The sequence below is a fragment of the Nicotiana tabacum genome, chromosome 23, assembly GCF_000715075.1.
Source record: "Nicotiana tabacum cultivar K326 chromosome 23, ASM71507v2, whole genome shotgun sequence".
NCBI lineage: Eukaryota > Viridiplantae > Streptophyta > Magnoliopsida > Solanales > Solanaceae > Nicotiana > Nicotiana tabacum.
The window spans coordinates 45,228,493-45,252,268 of NC_134102.1; the positions used below are offsets into that span (position 1 = coordinate 45,228,493).

Genomic DNA, 23,776 nt, shown 5'->3' on the forward strand with positions numbered 1-23,776 from the left:
CAAAACAAGTTCCGAACAACGGGTAAAAAAACAAAAAAAAAAGTTAGTTAAAAAAAGGGAAGAAAACAAGAAAACAGCAATGACGGGTTGGTGAGATCTCCTACAACGAAAATTTTAAGTCTACATTTACTGCTGGGATAGATATGCACTTGATGAAGAGGGTCAGACACAATGACCAAGTTTCTGATGGGAAATTTTGAATTATATATTCCACATTTTCTCTGAGTAAATGTAGACTTGAAACTGCTCTGGTTGGAAATGGATGTGCGTGCGCTATAGTACCATTTGGAACTGCATAACACACAAGTTTTCACTCACACAGGGCAAAGGTATTTATATCATTATCACCTTTGAATAGTCACTTTTGAGAATTATTGAAGATATGTCCGACAATATACTAATGAGTTAACTTAATCAAAGCTTACTGGCATGTATAGAAAGAAGTATGTTACATGTGTGACAATTCTTCATTCCTTTGCCTCAGCAGCTTGCTGACACAACACAACTGTAAGAGTCACAAGAGAAGCATAAAGAGAAGTGGGCATCTTCTGAACCACCTTTCCAACACCAGGGACTCCCTCCGTTGACCTCTTCGTTAGCAGAGCGACAGTTGGTGCTACTGCCAACGCAATGATTAGTCCCTGACTCACCAATTTAAAAGTATCCTTTGTTAATTTTCTAATAAATTTGACAAATTCTTCTCGGTCCAGTTCTCCATCAAGGTTGATATCGCACTCCTGTGAATGACAAGTATGAAACACTACTGTTAAGACTTTGTTAAGACTATAATCGAATCAATAGATCAGGACAACCACCTAAATCACATTTTCTTTGGGAAATAGGAAGGAAAAGGGAAGGGAAACTGGGATTTGTCATACAACTTTATCTCAAGGGATCTGCATGAAATAACTTTCCTTCCTCTTTCTTTTAACAACCAAAACAAGAAAGCAAAATTTTCTTCCTTACCCTTTTTCCAAACAACTTTGAAGGAAGCAGGAAGAAGTAAAGTTTCCAAAAAAGCATATACACATGCTTGCATTCCATATTAGCTTTATAATACACGATAAAACTTAGAACCAACGATAAATACTTGGCAATGTTTAGAGTGTTGTGCTGAATACCCAGGGTCCGGAAAAAATCAATTATTTTACAAGCATTTAGAATGATTTAAGTATTAACATCAAATCTGGAGAAGAAAAAAAATGGATTATCAGTTACTTTAAAGTACAATCCCATCTCTCATCAATATAGGAGTTGAATCAATTTTTATTGGGATATCTTTCTCTTCCAAAATTTACATTTGAAATTTAATAAAGCTAAACGATGTTTTATAAAGGCTCAAAGTAAATAAGTACTATTTTTCTAAGATGGAATGTTGAATGAACCCTTTTTAGAACTAATATCCATCATTACGGCAATACTTCAAAGTGTGATTAGAATAGTTTAGGCACATCACAATCAAATCGACCTAACTGAACATCAGAAGTAGAAGACTGGTCTATCAGCTGACTGAGACATACCTGCATCAGGGCTCTAACTTCATCTTTTGTAGGAGGATCAAAATGAGGTCCGGGCAAACGTTTATTAATATCACTGAAATAACATAAGTGATTAAAAAAATCAAGTGTAGCACCTTCCAAGTTATAAACAATTAACAAACCTCTATAATGTTCTGTAGAAGGTAAGTGAGGAACAGAGCAATCTTACTTGTAGACAAGTAATACAGCAATATAGAGGTCTTCAAACTTCAGATTTGCTCTTCCTGATTCATTTTTGAAATGGTCAAAGACCTTGTCTGTTATTTTTCGTATTTTTGTCTCTCTCCACTGCTTACCTGCATGAGGTAAATAGGTTTGCATTGTCTTAACATAGTTAGGTAAGCTCCATGCCAATATGACCAGCCTAACTGCAGAATCGGTTGCTGATATAGGTCTATTTAGCGCTGCACATGAGTTACTGGATAATTTATTTATCTCCGTTCGTCACATTGCTGATAAATTCTCTAATATATGGCACAAGGGGAGTATCTTTTAAGGCCTCTTTCCTAAATTGGAGAGTATTCAAAATAAAATTCCACTTGATGATATTATTCTAGATTTAGACAAAACATTGTGTCCAAATGCACTTGTTGCTCTGCTGCCAAGATTGAGACTACAAAGCATGTTTTCATGGAAAGCTAGTATGCTACCAGAATATGGTCTTACTTTAACAGGGCAATGGTATTCAAACTGGAAATCAATGTTGTCAAAGGCGAAAAGCTTTAAAAAGCGGTCAAGTCTATCGGAGCTTTAAGCATAAAGCGCAAATAAAGTGTGGGCTTTAGTTAAAAAAGGCGCAACGAAGAAAAAAATAAAAATATATATGTAATGCAAGAAAGCAGTGACAATTTCATTCATAATGATTTCCTCAACGATTAATATAGCTTTTTGCCAATCATATTTATTGTTTTGTACCGCTTTATTTATTCAAAATAGACCTTATAGGCACTGAGGCGCACACCCCAATGCCTTGCCTACACTGAAACGCAGCCTAAGTGAGGCAAAGCGCATACCCTGAGCTTTTTTGAGCTACCAGAATACAGTCTTACTTTACCAGGACAATGGTATCAAGCTGGAAATCACTTAAAAGACTCTCTTTTGAAGATTCTTCCTTCATTTATTATCTGGAAAAGTAGATGCCTCTAAATATCTATTTGGAAAGCTATCTGTGACATTGTTTTTAATCTGAAGATCACCATTCCCTTAAGTCAACTCGAACACGAGTTGGAAGGACCTATTTGAGAAGGCTGACAAATAAATTATGTAAAGCGATGGCAGTTCTATGACTAATGATCACAAAAGAGGTGCTGGAGTATTTCTAAGGAATCACTTAGGCAACATGATCTCATGGCCTTTTCAGTTTCTATGACTACTGAACTAACAACATAGCTGAAGCCTTCTTCCTTGTTTGTTTTTTCATTTTTGTATTGGGGGTTAGGTTTTATGTTCCCCTCCATTGTAATCCCTTTTGATTAATAAACAACTGGTTGAGTGGATTAAAGTTTAAAATAAGTAATTTTACTTTTAACAGCAAGTGCATGCACATGGCTAACTACTGAAGAAAAGCAATCACATAACTATTCAAAACATAAAGTAAAAGGAGAGAATGACCACATTCGTAAAAGATGTATAATGACTGTTAAAGACAACTGAAAAGGGTAAAATATACTTTTCCAGAATAAGTTGCTCATGAAATGATAAGATCACAAATTCGACTAGAAGTGAATATAGTAGTAGCTTGAAACTTTCTAGATTGATAATTTGATATCATAAATTACGATAAAGTTCTATAATGCTCCAGGACAGGATATCTTTGATTCTTAACGTAGTCCACATAACATATAAAAATGAGGAAAATTACTTTCCGAGATTAGAATAGTGGCACTCCGAAATCCTTTAAAAAAAGAAAAGAGTCTGACTCAGAAATTACATAAGAAACTATCATAGCTACTATTGTTTCCCAAAGCCATTTACATATCCTTCTCAAAGGTCTAATATATGTATCGTCTATATATTGAATCTTCACAAAGTAATTACAAGTAAATATCTATAGCATTAATTGGTAATTTCATATAAATGGTGGACTATAATAAGTTATAAAATCTTTGCATTGTCAGTATGTAGCTTAAATCCAATAATTAATAGTACTATTGAATTTCCGATTCAAAGTAAAAAAAGTCAACGCTTTCCAACCGCACAGTAAACTCAACCTGTTGACTTCATCATATTCCGCAACAATTGAGAAATCCTAAAAACTAGAAGCAATTAGCCTAGTTGGCTGGAAATCAAGAAAAACCTGTTTTTTGATGTTTTAGCAGGTTAAAAGTATTGGATCAGTAAAAAAGTACTCTCCAATACAACCTAGATTAATCTTTAAGACATCAACCTTTTACCCTTTATATCACCAAACTTTTGCAGCTTGAATTAATTACACAACAAATTCTCTAATATAATCCCCCATCTAGTCACTGTTAGAAGGGAGTAATAACCAAACCAAGAAATGGATCCAAAGAAACATGAATATAGATGAATATTTCATGTTAAGAAAATTGAAGTTGAGATGGTTACCTTGGAATTTTTGAAGAATCTGTCCCATGGGTTTGAACTTTTGAAGAAGACTAATGGAAGCTTGCAACAGTAGTGTGATTTTGGTCAACTTGCACAGGGAATAGATACTCCAGAATCCCAGATCCGCATCACGTGAGATCTTTTGTTAGATATCATTGGTGATTTGAAATAAAATAAGTAATTATTTGTAGTAGTCGAAATTTTGGGTCATTCACTTTAATAATTCTAACTCTTTAATCAATGGTTACGTTTTTCCCCATTTAACCATTTTAGATTGAAATGTTAGAGGTAAGGTTATCCCAAGTGAGAATCTTATCACCCCAATATATGCTCTTGGCGATGAATTTAGAGATTACGAGGACTTGTACGACAGACCAAGGATCAAATGGGGGGCTTGACTACGGCTAGAGCTCCTGAAATGGGAGAGAAGTTGTTGGAGATGGGGTCTAGGGGAGTAGCGGTGAGGCTAACAGCATTTGGGTTAGGACAGCTGGTTGTATTCGAGGAGGTTGAAAGAGCTATACGTAAGATGAGCAGGAGAAGAGCATTCGAGTCGGACGAGATCCCAGTTGAATTCTGGAAAACCATGGGTAGGGAAAATTTGGAGTGTCTTACTAGGTTATTTAATGTCATTTTTAGGACGACGAAGATGCCCGAAGAATGAAGACGGAGTACGATGGTCCATTATACAAGAACAAAGGCGATATTCAAAATTGCAACAATTATATGGGTATTAAGCTGTTAAGCTATACTATGAAAATTTGGAAGAGGCTACTAAAGATGAGGGTGAGGAAAGGTGTATCTATTTTTGAGAACCAGTTCGGATACATTATCGAGACGATCGACTACGGAAGTCATTCACTTTATAAGGAGATTAGTAGAGCAGTGTAATGATTCGGCCGGTCGTTTTGAGTGTTGTAGCCCCGTTCCTCCATTTACTGCTTATTTTATGCTAAAGTTTTGTTAGGTGACTTGCCCGAGTAGTTGGTTCGGTTCAGGGGATATTTCGGAATGAGTTGAGACACTTAGTCTCAAGGTTAGAAGCTTAAGTTGAAAAGGTTGGCCGGATATTGACTTATGTGTAAATGGCTCCGGAATGGACTTTGATGGTTCCATTAGCTCTGGTGGGTAATTTTGGACTTATGAGTGTGTACGGATAGTGATTTGGAGGTTCGTAGTTGATTTATGCTTAAAATGGCAAAAGTTGGAAAATTCGAAGTTTTGAAAATTGAGAAGTTTGACCGAGATTTGCCTTTGTGGTTACCAGGCTCGAATTTTGGTTTCAGGAGTTGAAATAGGTCTGTTGTGTCATTTATGACTTGTGTGCAAAATTTGAGGTCAATCAGACGTGATTTGATAGGTTTCGGCATCGATTGTAGAAGTTGGAATTTTTTAGTTTTCATTAGGCTTTAATTGGGATGCGATTCGTATTTTTGATGTTGTTTGATGTGATTTGAGGACTCGACTAATTTCGTATCGTGTTTTAGACATGTTGGTATATTTGGTTGAGGTCCCGGGGGTCTCGGATGGATTTCAGAGGGTTAACGGATTAAAATTTGGACTTGAGAAATAGCTGAAGAGTGCTGGACTAGCATAATCGCACCTGCGGAGTTCATGGTCGTAGGTGCACCCTGGAAGGAAGTGGGCAGTGGTCGCAGGTGCGAGGTTATTTTTCGCACTTGTGTGGACGCAGATACGGCGTTTTGGGCATAGAAGCGGATTTGGGTAAGCTAGGGGAGTTGCGCAGGTGAGAGGGTATTTCCGCACTTGTGAGAGCGCATATGCGAAGAAAGGTGCGCATGTGCAAGCGCAGGAGTCACCGGGAGAACCGCAGAAGCAGAGGATTTGTCGTTTCTCATCACCGCAGATGCGAGTAAGTTGGTCGCAGGTGCGAAAAGCACTGGGCAGAATATAAACGTTGGGTTCTGAAGGTTTTATCATTTACAGACTTTGCAAACTCGAGTTAAGGCGATTTTTGAGAGGGATTTCGAGGGTTTTCTTGAGATTCGAGGCATTCAGAGGCCGTTTCGCGAGGCAAGGGCTTGTTGGAGTAGCAATTTGCAGAGTTTGAGATAGGTAACACTTCAAAACTTGGTTTTGAGTGTATGAAACCCCGAATTACGTATTATGTGATTGATATTGAGGTGACGCACATGCTAGGTGACAAGCGTGTGGGCGTGCACCGTAGCAATTGTGATTTAGTCGATTCCATGGATATGTGTAGCTATCTTATATGAATATTATTATTGTACTCTATGTGTTAGAGCACTTGAGCTGTGATTTATGCTAGAGATCATGCTTAGGCTATGTGCCGGTACTATTGGGACCCACAGTAGTCATTCCTTGCTGTTGAGTTATTTGCTTAATTGCAGTTATGTACTCAGTCGCATTCATCATTGCATATCATATCTTAATCTTTATTACAGTATATTGTCACATCTTGCATCATTGTTTTGGCTGCTTAGCATGAGTGTTATGAGCCCGAGAGACTGTAGAGATTGATAACTGAGTGAGGCCAAGGGCCTGTTTGTGAGTGACATTTATGGGATCAGGCCGCATGCCGCAGCATGCTATATTGATTCATGCCAGGATTTGACTTATTATAGCGCTTGGGCTGGATATGCCATTCCGAAGTTTGCACACCCACAGTGAGTGCATTTGCTATTGATTCATTTGTATTTGAGCTGGAACTGCCTTGAATTTATTTACATTTGGGCTGGATCTGCCCTGGATTTATTTGCATTTGGGTTGGATCCGCCCTGTACAGTGTTGAGTGATTGAATGTGATGAGCGAGAATTGAGAGAGATAGGTTGAGTACTCCGGAAGTGTGAGTACGTGAGGCTTTCATTGTGTTGCATCATATATGATATGCTTATTGGCATGTAAATATAGAGATGTCATATTCCTCATATCATTCATACTTGACATATTTTATCTGTTCCGAGTTTAATTGTTAAACCTGGAAGCATGTCTACATTCCTGTACCGGTATCTATAGATTATGAGTTTCTCTAAGATATTACTATCATATGTTCTGAAAAATTCCGTATTGTTTAATTATGTATTTGGACCGTATTGTTCGGACTCGTCACTGCTTTCAGTCCGAAGGTTAGACTTGTTACTTATTGAGTTGGTTGTACTCATGCTATATCCTGCACTTTGTGTGTAGATCCAGGTATTTTCGGACACGGTGGCTGCTGATTCTCAGAGTTTCAACCGTTCGGAGATTATCGAGGTAGCTGCCTTGGCGTCCGCAAACCTTGACTCTCCTCCCATAACCCTCAATTTTACTTATTTAGTTCTACTTTCTTAGACAGTGTATCAGACTATGTATTTGTATAAATGCTCATGTACTAGTGACACCCGAGTTTTGGGATATTCTGTATTGAGTTGTGAAGTTTCCATTCAGTTTTATGAGACTTTTACTTACTTAAGCTTATTTTCGTATAATTTAAATTTCAAGATGTTGGTATGTGTGAGTTTTGGGCTTGCGTAGTATCATGATAGGCGCCATCACGGCACTTGGGATTTTGGGTCGTGACAAGCAGTAAGGAAAGGAAGAGTGACATACATGTGGTGTTCATTGACCTAGAAAAAGCATACGACAAAGTCCTAAGAGAAGTTCTATGGAGATGCTTAGAGGCTAAAGGTGTACATGTAGTGTACACTAAGGTGATTAAGGACATGTACAATGGAGCCAAGACCCGGGTAAGGACAGTGGGAGGAGATTGGGTCACTTCCTAGTCGAGATGGGGTTGCACTAGGGATCAACTCATAGCCCATTTTTCTTTGCCTTGTTGATGGATGAATTGACGTGTCACATTCAAGGGGAGGTGCCATGGTGCATTCTTTTTGCAGATGACAAAGTACTCGTTGACCAGATGCGAGATGGTATTAATACAAGGCTCGAGATTTATAGACAGACCTTGGAGTCTAAGGATTTCAGGTTGAGCAGGACAAAGACCGAATACTTGAAGTTCAAGTTCAGTAACGTAATTCATGAAGAGGATGTGGAAATGAGACTTGATACACAAGTCATCCCAAATAGAGTAAGTTTCAAGTATCTTAGGTCAATAATCCAAGATAATGACGAGATTGATGATAATGCACACAATATATTAAAGCGAGGTGAATGAAACAAAGGCTCGCATCTGATGTCTTGTGTGATAAGAATATGCCACCAAGACTTAAAGGTAAATTCTATAGAGTGGTGATTAGGCAGACTATGTTGTATGGGTCAAAGTATTAGTCAGTCAAGAGCTCTCATGTCCAGAAGTGTAAAGTAGCAAAAATTAGGATACTGAGATGGATGTGTGGTCATACTAGGAGGGAAAAGATTAGGAATAAAGATATTCGGGACAAGGTAGGAGTGTCCCTAGTAGTAAACAAGATGCGAGAGGCTACCGAACCCTTAAGAAAACTTCACATTCTTGTATTCTTGTCGTGAGAATTTGTTGATTCCAGGAACTAAAATTTTGTTATTCTATTCTCTCACAGATAGTGAGAACACGTGCTCCAAGATCAGGCGAACGGCCACCCGTACCACCAGCTAAGGCCACGAAAGGTCGAGGCCATGGTAGAGGCCGAGGTGCAGCTCGTATAGCAGCTAGAGCAGCACCTGCAGATCCACCTATTGCTCCAGCTCAGGAGCAGGTTCCAGATGTGGTTGATCCAGTGGAGCCAGCTCAGGCACCAACTGTGCCCATTGTGATTCCAGGACTTCAAGAGGCTTTGGCTTAGATATTGACTGTTTGCACTAGCCTTGCTCAGGCGGTTTCTGTTTAGTCTGCGCCAGCCACTTCTAGGCCGGGAGAGGTACTCAGACTCCCACCGACCGTACTCTAGAGCAGGTAGTGCAGGGACTTCAGACACTGGGGGGTACTACCAGCCCAGCCGGTTGCAGTTTCCTAGGGCCAGGTGGGTCCGGTTATGAGTAATGAGGAGCAGAAGAGACAAGAGATTTGGGAGGCTCCAGCCTCCATCATTTAGTGGGGCTAAGTCAGAGGATGCCCAGGACTTCTTGGATAGGTGCCAGCGGATTCGTTGCACGGTGGGTATTCTGGAGACCAGTGGGGTCTCATTTACTACCTCTCAGTTGACCGGGGAAACTTTCAGATGGTGGGAGACCTATGAGAGGAGCAGGCCAGTCGGTGCAGCACCACTTTCATGGAGTGAGTTCTCTATTCTCTTCTTGGAAAAGGTTGTGCCACAGACCCACATGGAGGATCTGCGTAGGCAGTTCGAGCAGCTACATCCGGACGGCATGTCTGTGACCCAGTATGAGATGAGATTTTCAGAGTTGGCTCGTCATGCAGCTTGGTTGGTTCCCACGGAGAGGGAGATGATTAGGAGGTTCATTGATGGCCTTACCTATCAATTGTGTTTTGTTATGACTCGGGAGAGTGTATCATGTGTTATTTCGATGAGGTGGTTGATATTGCTTGGCGGCTAGAGTTGGTTTGTAGTCAGGAGCGTGAGGAGAGGGAGGCCAAGAGGCCTCGTGGTTTGGGTTGTTTCAGTGGTGTTCCCTTTGGGGCCAGTTCCACCACAGCAGGGGTCGTCCTTATAGGCCCGATCAAATGGCTTGTCCAGTTCATCGTGGCACATTAGCTAGCCATGGTTCATACAGTGCTTGACCGGGTCAGTCATCTCTCAGTGCCCTCTCAACTCAGAGTTCATCTCTTGCACCTTCAGTTCAGGGTTCATCCGCACCAGGTTCCTCTGGTAGTTATTCTGGTTCTCGGGGCCCACTTCAGTATTTGCCACCATTTTTTGAGAGGGGATGTTTTGAGTGTGGAGAGTTGGGTCATGTGAAGAAGATTTGTCCTCGCCTTTCGGGAGGCCTAGTTCAGCAGAGGAGTCAGGCTGCGACTTTTGTACCAGTTACTTCACCACCCGCTTAGCCAGCTCAGGATGGGGCTCAAGCAGCCAGAGGTCGCCCTAGAGGGGGAGGCTGATCAGGTGGCGGTCAGGCTTGATTCTATGATATTCCTTCCAGGCCAGATGTCGTTGCTTCAGACACATTGATCACAGGTATTGTCTCAGTATGCCACATGGATGCTTCTATATTATTTGACCCTAGTTCCACTAATTCGTATGTATCATCATATTTTGCTCGTTATCTGGATATGCCCCGTGAGTCCTTAGTTTCATTTGTTCATGTATCTAGGCAGTAAGCGATACTATTATTGTGGATCGTGTATATCGGTCGTGTGTAGTGACTATTGGGGGATTAGAGACTAGAGACCAGAGTTGATCTCTTATTACTTAGTATGGTTGATTTTGACGTGATTTTGGGTATGGGCTATTTGTCTCTTTGTCATGCTATTCTTGATTGTCACGCTAAGACTATGACGTTGGCGATGCCGGGGTTGCCAATGATCGAGTGGAGAGGTTCTCTAGATTATGTTCCCAGCAGGGTGATTTCATATTTGAAGGCCTAACGGATGGTTGGGAAGGGGTGTCTGTCGTATTTGGCCTTTGAGAGGGATGTTGGTGCTGATACTCCTACTATTGATTCTGTTCCGATAGTGCAAGACTTTCCGGGTGTGTTTCCTGCAGACTTACCAGGCATGCCGCCCGATAGGGATATTGACTTTGGTATTGACTTGGTGTCGAGCACTCAGCCCATTTCTATTCCTCCGTATCGTATGGCACCAACCGAGTTAAAGGAATTGAAAGAGCAGCTTCAGGAACTTCTTGATAAGGGGTTTATTAGGCCTAGTGTGTCGCCTCGGGGTACACCGATTCTGTTTGTGAAGAAGAAAGATGGTACTATACGGATGTGCATCGACTAAGGCAGCTGAACAAAGTTACAATCAAGAACAAGTATCCTTTTCCGCACATTGATGATCTATTTGACCATCTTCAGGGAGTGAGGGTGTTCTCTAAGATCAATTTGAGATCTGGGTATCACCGGTTGAAGATTCGAGACTCAGATATTCTAAATATGGCATTCAGGACTCGTTATGGTTACTACGAGTTCCTTGTGATGTCTTTTGCTCTGACCAATGCCCCAACAGTATTAATGCTGATAACATCCTAGGAAGATCAAATCTATTCAAGGACAAGAATGAAGCTTTGGAATCTCAAAGAAGGCCTTTAACAAGATGTCAAGCTAAAGAGTTGTAAAACAAGGTCATCAGACTTCAAGTGCAAATAAAAAAGTTGTTAATTGGGATGGAGATCTCAAGGATAAAGGATATGAGTTGTCTAGGTGTTATAATTATTTTATAGTCCAAATTCATGTCCAGGAAGAGGTGGATTAGATCCCAAGAGACATCCTCTGAAGAAGGTCCAAATCAGGCCACTATTGGACCTATTTGGCACCTAAAAATGTGTCCAAACTTGCAGCCCACTTCAGTATTTTCCACCATGGTTCATACAGTGTTAAATGGATGCATGACCAATATTTTGTAATTTCTTTGGCATGCACATGTTTGGACTACCTTATTGACAAGATCGCATTGCAAATTTCATTACATAGTGCATCTAAGAAAGGTTTTTATTGGACAACTCTAAGTAGGAAGAAATTTCATTGGGATGATGATGTCCATATGCTTTATAAAAGAGTATTTACACCCACTAGGCTTAATTGGGTTAAGTGGACACATGGTCACTATCTTGTTTTATTCCTACCATGTTTTCAGATTAGTGGATGTTATTTTCTACTGCGTGACTTATTTTTCTTGCAAGGTCGAAATTCGAGGACGAATGTTTTTCAAGAAGAGGGGAATGATAGCATCCTAGGAAGCTCAAATCTATTCAAGGACAAGAATAAAGCTTTGGAATCTCAAAGAAGGCCTTTAACAAGATGTCAAGCTAAAGAGTTGCAAAACAAGGTCATTAGATTTCAAGTGCAAAAAAAGAAGTTGTTAATTGGGATGAGAGCTCAAGGATAAAGGATATGAGTTGTCTAGCTGTTATAATTATTTTATGGTCCAAATTTATGTCCAATAAGAGGTGGATTAGATCCCAAGAGACATCCTCTGAAGAAGGTCCAAATCAGGCCACTATTAGACCTATTTGGCACCTAAAAATATGTCCAAACTTGCGGCCCAATAAGTACTACATGAAGCCACGTTTTTATAACATAAAAGGACTTACTTGATTCCCAAGAAAGGTTCAATAGTCGTGATAGAAGTTGGGTATAAGTTGGTGCCAAGTTGCTTACAAGTTGCCTTCAAGATTTCCAAGATCCTATCCATGGTTGGTTTGGGGACTTTCAAGATTCTATCCTAGATTAGTTTTAACTTATTTCCATATATTTTGGTACTAGATTTATTGCTTTCCTAGGTAGTTAAGGTTATGTTTTCCTTTTCCTAAGATTGTTGGAGTTACTTTCCAAGATTGACTTGGTTTTTGTTTCTTAGTGTTTTTTCTTTTCCTAAGGTATTTGGACTTGTTGTCCAAAGTAGTTTAGGACTTTATTTCCTTATTTTTAGGTAGGAATTTCATGACCCCCTCTCTATATAAAGGGATATCTTCTTTGCTTTTAGACTGGGACTATTATCAATAAAAATTGTGAGATGTTTCTTGCATTCTTGTGTGTGGCTACTCTTGAATTTATTCTTCAACCTTCAAGACTCAACTTAAGGTGGTAAGATTAAACTCTTTCGAAATCTTAGATCACTTCTAGGTATTCAATAAAGGTGATAAGTTTAGGTTTATTGTTGTTCTTGTTATTCTAAAGGGTCGGGTTTCACAATCTATCTCGTGTTTTTAATTTTCTACCAAAGGCGATTAGTTCTTTGTTAGCTAATTATTGTTGTTAGGATTCAACTTCAAGAATAGACTTCTTGAATTCAAGAAACTTTTTCTTGAATTCAATCTATCTTTAATTTTTTGTTATTTTTTTGTTTCTTTACTTTCTTTTAGCTTCCACACGTTTCTTGATTTTCTTTAGTAATTCTTAGACCCCTATCATGTTGTTATCACATGCATCTGATGAACAGTATATTTCAGCCTTATCTCGATTCTTTAGTCATAGTATTCGTTGTTGATATCCTAGTGTACTTACGTAGCCAGGAGAAGCATGCCCAGTATTTGAGGATTGTACTATAACGGTTGAGGGAGGAGAAGCTTTATGCCAAGTTCTCTAAGTGTGAGTTTTGGCTTAGTTCGGTGGCGTTCTTGGGGCATGTGGTGTCCAGTGAGAGGATTAAAGTGGATCCAAAGAATATATAAGTGGTCAAGAGTTGGCCCAGACCGTCTTCAGCTACTGAGATTCAGAGCTTTCTTAGCTTGACTGGTTATTATCGTCACTTCGTGGAGGGTTTCTCGTCCATTGTAGTGCCTTTGACCAAATTGACCTAGAAGGGTGCTCCGTTCAGATGGTCGGATGAGTGTGTGGAGAGCTTTCAAAAGCCCAAGACTGCCTTGACCACAGCTCTAGTTCTAGTTTTTCCTTTAGCTTCTAGATCTTATTAAGTGTATTGTGATGCTTCTCAGATTGGTATTTGGTGTGTCTTGATGCATGAGGGTAGAGTGATTGCTTATGCTTCGCGCCAGTTGAAGCCTCATGAGAAGAACTACCCTATTCATGATTTGGAGTTGGCAGCCATCGTTCATGCACTGAAGATTTGGAGGCATTATCTCTATGGTATGTCTTTATGGTATGTACGTATCATCGGAGTCTCCAGCACTTATTCAAACAAAAGGATCTAAATTTGAGGCAGCGGAGATGGTTTGATATGCTAAAGAACTATGATATCACCATTCTATATCATCCCGGGAAGGCCAATATGGTGGACGATGCCTTGATTAGAAAGGCAGTGAGTATGGGTAGCCTTGCATTTATTCCTATTGGTGAGAGACCACTTGAAGTTGATGTTTAGGCCTTGGCCAACCAGTTCATGAGATTAGATGTTTCAAATCCCAGTCGGGTTCTAGCTTGTGTGGTTTCTCGGTCTTCCTTATATGATCGTATCAAAGAGGGCTAGTATGATGATCTCCATTTGCTTGTTCTTAAGGACACGGTTCAGCACAGTGGCTACAAGGATGTTACTATTGGGGATGATGGGGTGTTGAGGATGCGGGGTCGGATTTGTGTGCCTAATGTAGATGGGCTACGTAAGTTGATCCTTGAGGAGGCCTAATGTTCGCGATATTCCATTCATCCGGGTGCCGCGAAGATGTACCAGGACTTGAGACAGCACTATTGGTAGAGGAGGATGAAGAAGGATATGGTGGGGTTTGTAGCTCAGTGCCTAAATTGTCAGCAGGTGAAGTATGAGCATCAGAGACCGGGCAGATTACTTCAGAGGCTTGAGATTCCAGAGTGGAAATTGAAGCGTATCACCATGGATTTTGTAGTTGGGCTCCCATGGACTTCGAGGAAGTTTGATGCTATTTGGGTGATTATGGATCGGTTTACCAAGTCCGCATATTTCATTCCAGTTGGGACTACTTATTCTTCAGAGCGGTTGGCTGAGATCTACATCCGCGAGATTGTTCGCCTACACGGTGTGCTGGTGTCCATCATTTCAGATTGGGGCCCACATTTTACATTGTAGTTTTGAAGAGCAGTGCAGCGAGAGTTGGGCACACAGGTTGAGTTGAGTACAACATTTCACCCTCAGACGGACGGACAGTCCGAGTGCACTATTCAGATATTTGAGGATATGCTAACGCACGTGTGTCACAGATTTTGGGGGTTTTTAGGATCATTTTTTTCCGCGCGCAAATTTTGCCTACAATAACAGCTACCAATCGAGCATTTAGATAGGTCTATATGAGGGTTTGTATGGGAGATGGTGTCGGTCTCTAGTAGGATGGTTTGAGCCGGGTGAGTCTAGGCTGTTGGGTACTAACTTGTTTCAGGATGCTTTGGATAAGGTTAAGCTGATTCAGGATCAACTTCGCACGGTGCAATCTAGACAGAAGAGTTATACCGATCGGAAGGTTCGAGATGCTTCTTACATGGTGGGGGAGAAGGTACTACTCAAGGTTTCACCTATGAAGGGTGTTATGAGGTTCGGTAAGAAGGGCAAGTTGAGCCCTCGGTATTTGGGCCGTTTGAGATGCTTTAGAGGATTAGAGAGGTGGCTTACAAGCTTGCCTTTCCGCCTAGTCTGTTGAGTGTGCATCCAGTGTTTCATGTTTCTATGCTCCATAAGTATGTCGATGATCCGTCTCATGTTTTGGATTTCAGCACAGTTCATTTGGATGGGGATTTGACTTATGATATGGAGTCGGTGGCCATTTTGATGGCAGGTTCGAAAGTTGAGGTGAAAGAACATAGCTTCAGTGAAGGTGCAGTGGAGAAGTCAGCCAGTTGAGGAGGCTACTTGGGAGACCGAGCGGGAGATACGGAGCAGATATCCACGCCTATTTGAGACTCCAGGTATGTTTCTAGACCCGTTTGAGGACGAATATTTGTTTAAAATGGGGAGAATGTAATGACTCAGCCGGTCATTTTGAGTGTTGTAGCCTTGTTCCCCCATTTACTGCTTATTTTATGCTAAATTGTTGTTAGGTGAGCCGGGGTAGTTAGTTCGGTTCTGGGATGTTTTGGAATGAGTTGAGACACTTAGTCTCAAAGTTGGAAGCTTAAGTTGTGAAGGTTGATCGGATGTTGACTTATATGTAAATGGCTCCAGAATGGAGTTTTGATGGTTCTGATAGCTCCGTTGGGTGATTTTGGACTTAGGAGTATGTTCGGACAGTGATTTGGAGGTCCGTAGTTGATTTAAGCTTGAAATAACGAAAGTTGAAAAATTAGAAGTTTTGGAAATTAAGAAGTTTGACTAAGAGTTGACTTTGTGATTACCGGGCTCGGATTTTGGTTCCGAGAGTTGGAATAGGCCCGTTGTGTCATTTATGACTTGTGTGCAAAATAATTTGAGGTCAATTGGACATGATTTAATAAATTTCGGCATCGATTATAGAAGTTAGAATTTCTTAGTTTTCTTTAGGCTTGAATTGGGGTACAATTCGTGTTTTTGTTGTTGTTTGATGTGATTTGAGGACTCGACTAACTTCGTATCGTGTTTTAGGACGTGTTGGTATATTTGGTTGAGGTCCCGGGGGCCTCGGGTAGATTTCAGAGAGTTAACGGATCAAATTTTGGACTTGAGAAATAACTGAAGAGTGCTGGACTGGTGTAATCGCACCTGCGGAGATCATGGTCGCAGGTGCGAGGCCGCAGGTGCGAGGCCGCAGGTGCATGGATGGTAGTGCAGAAGAGGACTGGAAGGAAGTGGGCAACGGTCGCAGGTGCAAGGCTATTTTCCACACCTTCGTGGTCGCAGATGCAACGTTTGGGGCGCAAAAGCGAGTTTGGGTGAGCTGGGGGAGTTGTGTAGGTGCAAGGGTATTTCTGCACCTGCGAGAGTGTAGATACGAAGAAGGACCCGCAGGTGCGAGCACGGGATCGCCAGGAGTACCGCAGAAGCGAAGGATTTGTCGCTTCTCATCACCGCAGATGCGGGTAAGTTGGTCGCAGGTGCGAAAAGCACTGGGCAGAATATAAACGTTGGGTTCCAAGAGTTTTATCATTTATGGACTTTGCAAACTCGGATTAAGGTAATTTTTGAGAGGGATTTTGAGGGGTTTCTTGAGATTCGAGGCTTTCGGAGGCTGTTCCGCGAGGCAAGGACTTGTTGGAGTAGAGATTTCATGGTTGGAGGTAAATAATACTTCAAAACTTGGTTTTGAGGGTATGAAACCCCGAATTACATGTTATGTGATTGGTGTTGAGGTGACGCACATACTAGGAGACGGGCGTGTGGGCGTGTACTGTAGAAATTATGATTTAGTCGATTCCATGGAACTGTGTAGCTATCTTATCTGAATATTATTATTGTACTCTATGTGTTAGAGCACTTGAGTTGTGATTTATGCTAGAGATCATATTTAGGATATGTGCTGGTACTATTGGGACCCATAGTGGTCGTTCCTTGCTGTTGAGTTATTTGCTTAATTGCAGTTATGCACTTAGTCGCATTCATTATTGCATATCATATTTCAGTCTCTGTTACCGTATATTATCACATCTTGTATCATTGATTTCGGCTGCTTAGCATGAGTGTTGTGAGCCAGAGAAACTGGAGAGATTGATGGCTGAGTGAGGCCAAGGGCCTGATTGTGAGTGACATTTATGGGATCGGGTTGCACGCCACAACAGACTTTATTGATTCATGCCAGGATTTGGCTTATTATAGTGCTTGGGCTGGATCTGCCCCTCCGGAGTCTGCACACCCATAGTGATCGTAGTTGTTATTGATTCATTTGCATTTAAGCTGGATCTGCCCTGGATTTATTTGCATTTGGGCTAGATCTGCAATGGATTTATCTGGATTTGGGCTAGATCTGCCCTGGATTTATTTGTATTTGGGATGGATCTGCCCTGTACAGTGTTGAGTGATTGAGTATGATGAGCGAGAAGTGAGACAAATAGGTTGAGTACTCCGAGAGTGTGAGTACGTGAGGCTTTCATTGTATTGAATCACATACGATATGCATATTGGCATGTAGATATAGAGATGTCATATTCCTCGTATCATTCAGACTTGATATATTTTATCTGTTCTGAGTTTAATTGTTAAACTTGGAAGTATGTCTACATTCATGTACCAGTATCTATAGATTATGAGTTTCTCTTAGATATTATTGTCATATGTTCTGAAAAATTCCGTACTATTTAATTATGTATTTAGACCGTATTGTTCGGACTCGTCACTACTTTCAGTCCAAAGGTTAGACTTGTTACTTATTGAGTTAGTTGTACTCACGCTACACCTTTCACTTCGTGTGTAGATCTAGGTATTTCCGGACATGGTGGTTACTCATTTTCAGAGTTTTCAGCCGTTCGAAGATTATCGAGGTAGCTGTCTTGGCTTCCGCAAACCTTGACTCTCCTCCCCTATCCCTCAGTGTTACTTATTCAGTTCTACTTTCTTGGATAGTGTATCAGACTATATATTTGTATAGATGCTCATGTACTCAGTGACAACCGGGTTTTGAGATATTCTATATTGAGCTATGACGTTTTTATTCAGTTTTATGAGACTTTTACTTACTTAAGCTTATTTTCGTATAATTTAAATTTCAAGATGTTGGCATGTGTGAGTTATCGGCTTGCCTAGTATCATTATAGACACCATCATGACACTTGGGATTTTGGGTCGTGACAAACAGTAAGGAATGGAAGAGTGACATACATATGGTGTTCATTAACCTAGAAAAAGCACACGACAAAGTCCTAAGAGAAGTTCTATGGAGATGCTTAGAGGCTAGAGGTGTACATTTAGTGTACACTAGGGTGATTAAAGACATGTACAATGGAGCCAAGACCTAGGTAAGGACAGTGGGAGGAGATTGGGTCACTTCCCAGTCGAGATGGGGTTGCACTAGGGATCAGATCTTAGCCCATTTGTTTTTGCCTTGGTGGTGGATGAATTGACGCGTCACCTCCAAAAGGAGGTGCCACGGTGCATGATATTTGTAGATGACATAGTACTGGTTGATGAGATTCGAGATGGTATTAATACAAGGCTAGAGTTTTATAGACAGACCCTGGAGTCTAAGGGTTTCAGGTTGAGCAGGACAAAGACCAAATACTTGAAGTTCAAGTTCAATAACATAATTCATGAAGAGGATGTGGAAGTGAGACTTGATACACAAGTCATCCCAAATAGAGTAAGTTTCAAGTATCTTAGGTCAATAATCCAAGATAATGAGGAGATTGATGATAATGCACACAATATATTGAAGCGAGGTGAATGAAACAGAGGCTCGCATCCGGTGTCTTGTGTGATAAGAATATGCCACTAAGACTTAAAGGTAAATTCTACAGAATGGTGATTAGGCAGACTATGTTGTATGGGGCAAAATATTAGTCAGTCAAGAGCTCTCATATCCAAAAGTGTAAAGTAGCGAAAATGAGGATGTTGAGATGGATGTGGTCATACTAAGAGAGAAAAGATTAGGAATGAAGATATTCGGGACAAGGTATGAGCGTCCCTAGTGTTGAACAAGATGTGAGAAGCGAGACTGAGATGGTTCGGACATGTAAAGAGGAGATGTCCAGATGCCTCAGTGAAAAGATTTGAGAGATTGGTATAGTTGGTCTGAGGAGAGGTAGAGGTAAGCCAAAGAAGAATTGGAGAGAGGTGATAAGGCAGGACATAGCATATTTGCAGCTTACCGAGGGTATGACCCTTGAAAAGAGAGTATGGAGGTCGAGAATTAGGGTAGAAAGCTAGTAGGTGGTAGAGCGTTTTTCTTATTCTTACCTATAGTATCATTATTATCCTCATACTCTCTTATATCTTGATTTCTCTTGCTACCAGTTATGTCTTTTGCATCAGTCATCTTATTAGTTTGTTGTTGTCGTTAATATTGTTACTAGTTCTTGTTCCCGCTTCCTAATTTCCATGTTGTTGCTTCTTGTTAAAGCTTCTTGTCTTCTGCTTAGGTCATCTTATTATTTTAATATATTTCTTTTTAATAATGTCGTGATTATGCTTTTCCTGAATCGAGGATCTATCGGAAAAAGCCTCTTTACCTTCACAAGGTTGGGGTTAGGTCTGCGTATGTAGTACTTTCCCCAGACCTCACTTGTGAGATTACATTAGTTTGTTGTTGTTGTACTGCTTCTCATGTTCTTTGAGAGAGTGAATACAAGCTATATGTTGCGTGAATTTTAAATTTTTTTGGGGGGTGATAGGATCCCTACAAAGTACATGTATATCCGAGAGATTGAATACACCTTTATACTACGTGACATTTCAGAAAAGTTTAGGGGGTAATAGGATCCCTACAAAGTACATGTATATGCAAGAGAGTGAATACACCTCTATACTAGGTCACATTTTAGAAAAGTTTAAGGGGTAATAAGATCCGTACAAAGTACATATATATATATCCGAGAGTGAATACACACTCTATGTTACGTGACATTTCAGAAACGTTTAGGGAGTAATAAGATCCTTGCAAAGTACACAAAAATTTGAGACAAATTCAAGAGTACTTGTGTCTTTTACCTTTGAAAAAGAAAAAGAAACATGTAAGTCTTTTCCTAACAAACAATAACATATCCAGTATTATCATGGATCCCTACAAAGTACATGTATACCGAAGAGAGTGAATACACAGTCTATGCTATGTGACATTTCAGAAAAGTTTAGGGGTAATAGGATTCCCGCAAAGTATACGAAAAATATGTGACAAATTCAGGAGTAAACGTTTACCTTTGAAGAAGAAAAAGAAACACGTAAGTCTTTTCCTATAATTTTTTTTTGGTTGGAGTTGTGGCTAGTTTATCAAGAACACGATTATGCAAGGTTTTGCAGATTAATCCCTGTCAGAGGATTTGTCTAATTTAGTCAAACAAATTAGCTCTCTTTGGTTGTGTAAGCTTTGATAAACATAATTTCGTTTTGGTGATTCTTCATAAAATATACCTTGTGTTATATTTGTGATTAACTGCATCTTCCAAATGTTTGCAGTCACAAGAATTGTGTGCTCGATATTTCAGCATCCAATGATTATTGAGCATCTACTGCATAAACAGTTTGTTAATTAGGCTTCCAAACTTGTCACCTAATTTGAAGCTATTGCTGTTATAGTATGACTGCGAAACAAATACTAGTACTTTTCAGTATTTTTCACATGAGTTATGCATCCAAAACTTATTCCTTGCATTTCCATTCGCATTTCATTTGGCAACTTGCAGCTAAAAGGCAAATGATCATAAGCGGCAAGGAATTAAGGATATATCACCTTTTTCTTTATGTCTTTGAATTTTATTGAAAACTAATATATACTAGCTTCACATATATATAAATGTATAGTTGAAAACTGTAACGACTGTTTTGGTTAGTTAGACTACCCAAATTGCATGGAGAGAATAGCTGGCTAGTGGTCCCCTACACAACGTTGTTAACAATTAAAGAAGATTTTTAACATGCAATTTGTGAGACTAAAAAGTAAAGTGTGTCTTTTGGTAAACAAATTTTTACGGTTACATTTTTGGAAGCTGTGATATTGTCTTGGAGATTATAGTTTTCTTTTACAGCTTCATGTCCTTGTGCTATTTCACTTTTATTTAACAGTTGTGCGGAAAGACCAACAAGTATAGAAAATCAGAAAACTTAAATAGTGTGGTGAATATTAAAAGAAAGATATATATATAGGAAGTGCTTGTTTTGATCTTGCAAGAAATGGAGCTTCAGCAGCAAGTGAATCTTGAGATGCAACATAGTTATAATACCAACAACAGCGTAATTGCGAACTCTTTAACGCAAGAATTTGTGCATGAATCCAGTAGTCATCAAGGACCATCTTTTGATCAATCAAATTGGGGAGATATAAATTTTCCTCAGTTCCATCATCAATTTGATGATCATCACTTTCAAGCTCCATTGCATACCGATACGTTTCCTTTACACACTTCTTCAATTTCCTTCACAAACACAACTCATAAATATTCAGATTCCACAAGGGACTTACATACAGCAGATGGTGCCTCAACTTCAACTGCAATCTATGATCCTTCTTTATTTCCTTTGAATCTTCCCCCAAATCCCCCTTTATTGAGAGAATTAGTCCACTCTTTGCCACATGGCTATGGCTTGGGAAGCTCAAATTTTGGCTCTCTTTTTAATGGTATGGAGATACATGTGAGTGGTGATTTATACCAAGATGCAGGGGACGGAAAATGTCCTTTTGAGAATGGAATTTTTGAGTTTTCTGCAGATACGAGTTGTATGACAAAAGATAGGGACAATAAAGAGATCAAGCATTTTGCTACTGATAGGCAAAAGAGAGCGCATTTGAATGACAAGTACAAAGCTTTGAGAAGTTTGGTTCCCAACCCCAGCAAGGTATTCATTCATTCTTTCAGAATTATCATTTGGATTCTTGAATTTGGTGTTGAGCATTGAAATTGATCACTTGTTTATTTGTTTGTGAGTTTAAGTTTGATATTAGTCAAACATGTTGATTTGTTGTTTGATTATAAATATATATCTATGTTGAAAGTTAATACTTGTTACTTGATCCAGTTATTGTTGCTTGTTTTCCTGAAGTTACTGTCTTAATAGTGCCAACCCACAGTGGCGAAATCCTGGACTCGTTTTTGCTTTGTTTATCATACTTTGCAAAGATGAAATTGCTTCTCGCATTACCAACATCAGAGTTCCAATATTTTCTTAGATAAAGTAGTGATCATCTAATTTGACATGTTCAAAATATTTGTTAATGCAAGAATGATAGAGCATCAATTGTGGGGGATGCTATTATGTACATCAATGAGCTGAAGAGGACAGTAAATGAGCTCAAAATTATGGTGGACAAGAAAATGTGCTGCAGAGACAGAACCAAGAGGCAAAACATAGAAAGTGGTCCCATGAATAGTGCTGATGTGAAGCTTAGGAATGAAGTTGATCCATCTTCATTAAGAAGCTCGTGGCTTCAGAGGAAGACCACCAATACTGAAGTTGATGTCCGGATCGTGGACGATGAAGTCACTGTCAAACTTGTCCAGCAGAAGAGAATCAATTGTCTTCTCTTTGTATCTAAGGTCCTAGATGACCTTCAACTGGATCTTCACCATGTTGCTGGCGGACTTATTGGCGATTGTTACAGCTTTTTGTTTAACTCCAAGGTTGTCATTTGATCTCCATTTTTTGCATTTCAATATTATGGTATTATATCTATGTAATTGTATCAAATCTTGCAGATTTGTGAAGGATCTACTGTGTATGCAATTGCTATTGCAAACAAGCTCATTGAGATTGTGGACATTCAGTATACAGAAACTTCACCATGTAATACCACTTCTATTCCTTTACAAGGTAATTTTCTTTCTGCCCTGGCTAAATTTTGATTTACCAGTATCAAAGTACACCTAAAGATCAAAAGCCATGATTCACTTCAAAACCACTAGAATTGAATCTTGGTAACGGTAAAGCAGAGTAAATATGACATTATATTTCATGTTACTTTCATCGAGCACTTGGATTTAAATCTTTTATTTGTATACCATCTTACCAAAGTTAATTAAAAGAAAGAAGAAAGAAAGATTATATCACTTTCATCTCTGAATCTCTTTAAGATTCATGCATAATGCATGGTTTATCTTGATTTTCTCATGTTTCGGTTTATAATTTTCTGTGTAATAAGTTTTGTGCTTGTTTATGATCTTGCAGATTGTCAGAGGCTTCTATACAAATGAAACCTTAGGTTACATGAATTGTACATGTACTGCGTTTCCTCTAGTGTCAGTGGGTGATGAGTTCTTGAAGTTCTACAGAAGGAATGGTTCTCTTGAATTCAATAGAGTAGATGAAATGGCTGAATGAGTTTAATATAAATTAAATGTATCTGATAAAAAGCGTTACGATCCATAGAAAAGAATGATCTCCATAGCAACATATCTGACTTTTATTTTTTCTATGAGGAGTTTATTGGTTAGTATAAATTCTAATACAAAATACAGACTCCTTCTCTCATACATGTTGAGCACAAAATTAACTCTATCCCATATAGTCTGTCTTTATCTTTGGAAAATTACACAAACACAAGAAAACTACTCTCCCCATCCAACTCAAAGTATATAGACGTATATTTTATTATGAATTAAGTTATATACAGTAACCATATAAAGAAACGTCCCATCAATCGCGTCGTTCTGACTTCGGACACGTGTCGCTCACCGGCAGGTT

The 23,776-nt window shown here is 39.6% G+C and overlaps 2 protein-coding genes across 2 annotated transcripts; one reads left to right on the forward strand and one right to left on the reverse strand.

Annotated features, from left to right (window-relative positions):
• Positions 1 to 307: 307 nt before the first annotated feature.
• On the reverse strand, positions 308 to 4,264 carry LOC107770635 (uncharacterized). Its single transcript, XM_016589958.2, has 4 exons — positions 4,107 to 4,264; positions 1,708 to 1,834; positions 1,521 to 1,593; positions 308 to 737 (listed from the first exon to the last, which is right to left on the reverse strand). The coding sequence occupies exons 1-4, from the start codon at positions 4,132 to 4,134 to the stop codon at positions 468 to 470; spliced, it is 498 nt and encodes a 165-aa protein (XP_016445444.1). The 5' UTR covers positions 4,135 to 4,264; the 3' UTR covers positions 308 to 467.
• Positions 4,265 to 21,095: 16,831 nt separating this feature from the next.
• On the forward strand, positions 21,096 to 23,505 carry LOC107770636 (transcription factor bHLH91-like). The gene is made up of 4 exons (XM_016589959.2): positions 21,096 to 21,934; positions 22,318 to 22,716; positions 22,792 to 22,906; positions 23,261 to 23,505. The coding sequence occupies exons 1-4, from the start codon at positions 21,272 to 21,274 to the stop codon at positions 23,284 to 23,286; spliced, it is 1,203 nt and encodes a 400-aa protein (XP_016445445.1). The 5' UTR covers positions 21,096 to 21,271; the 3' UTR covers positions 23,287 to 23,505.
• Positions 23,506 to 23,776: the final 271 nt, after the last annotated feature.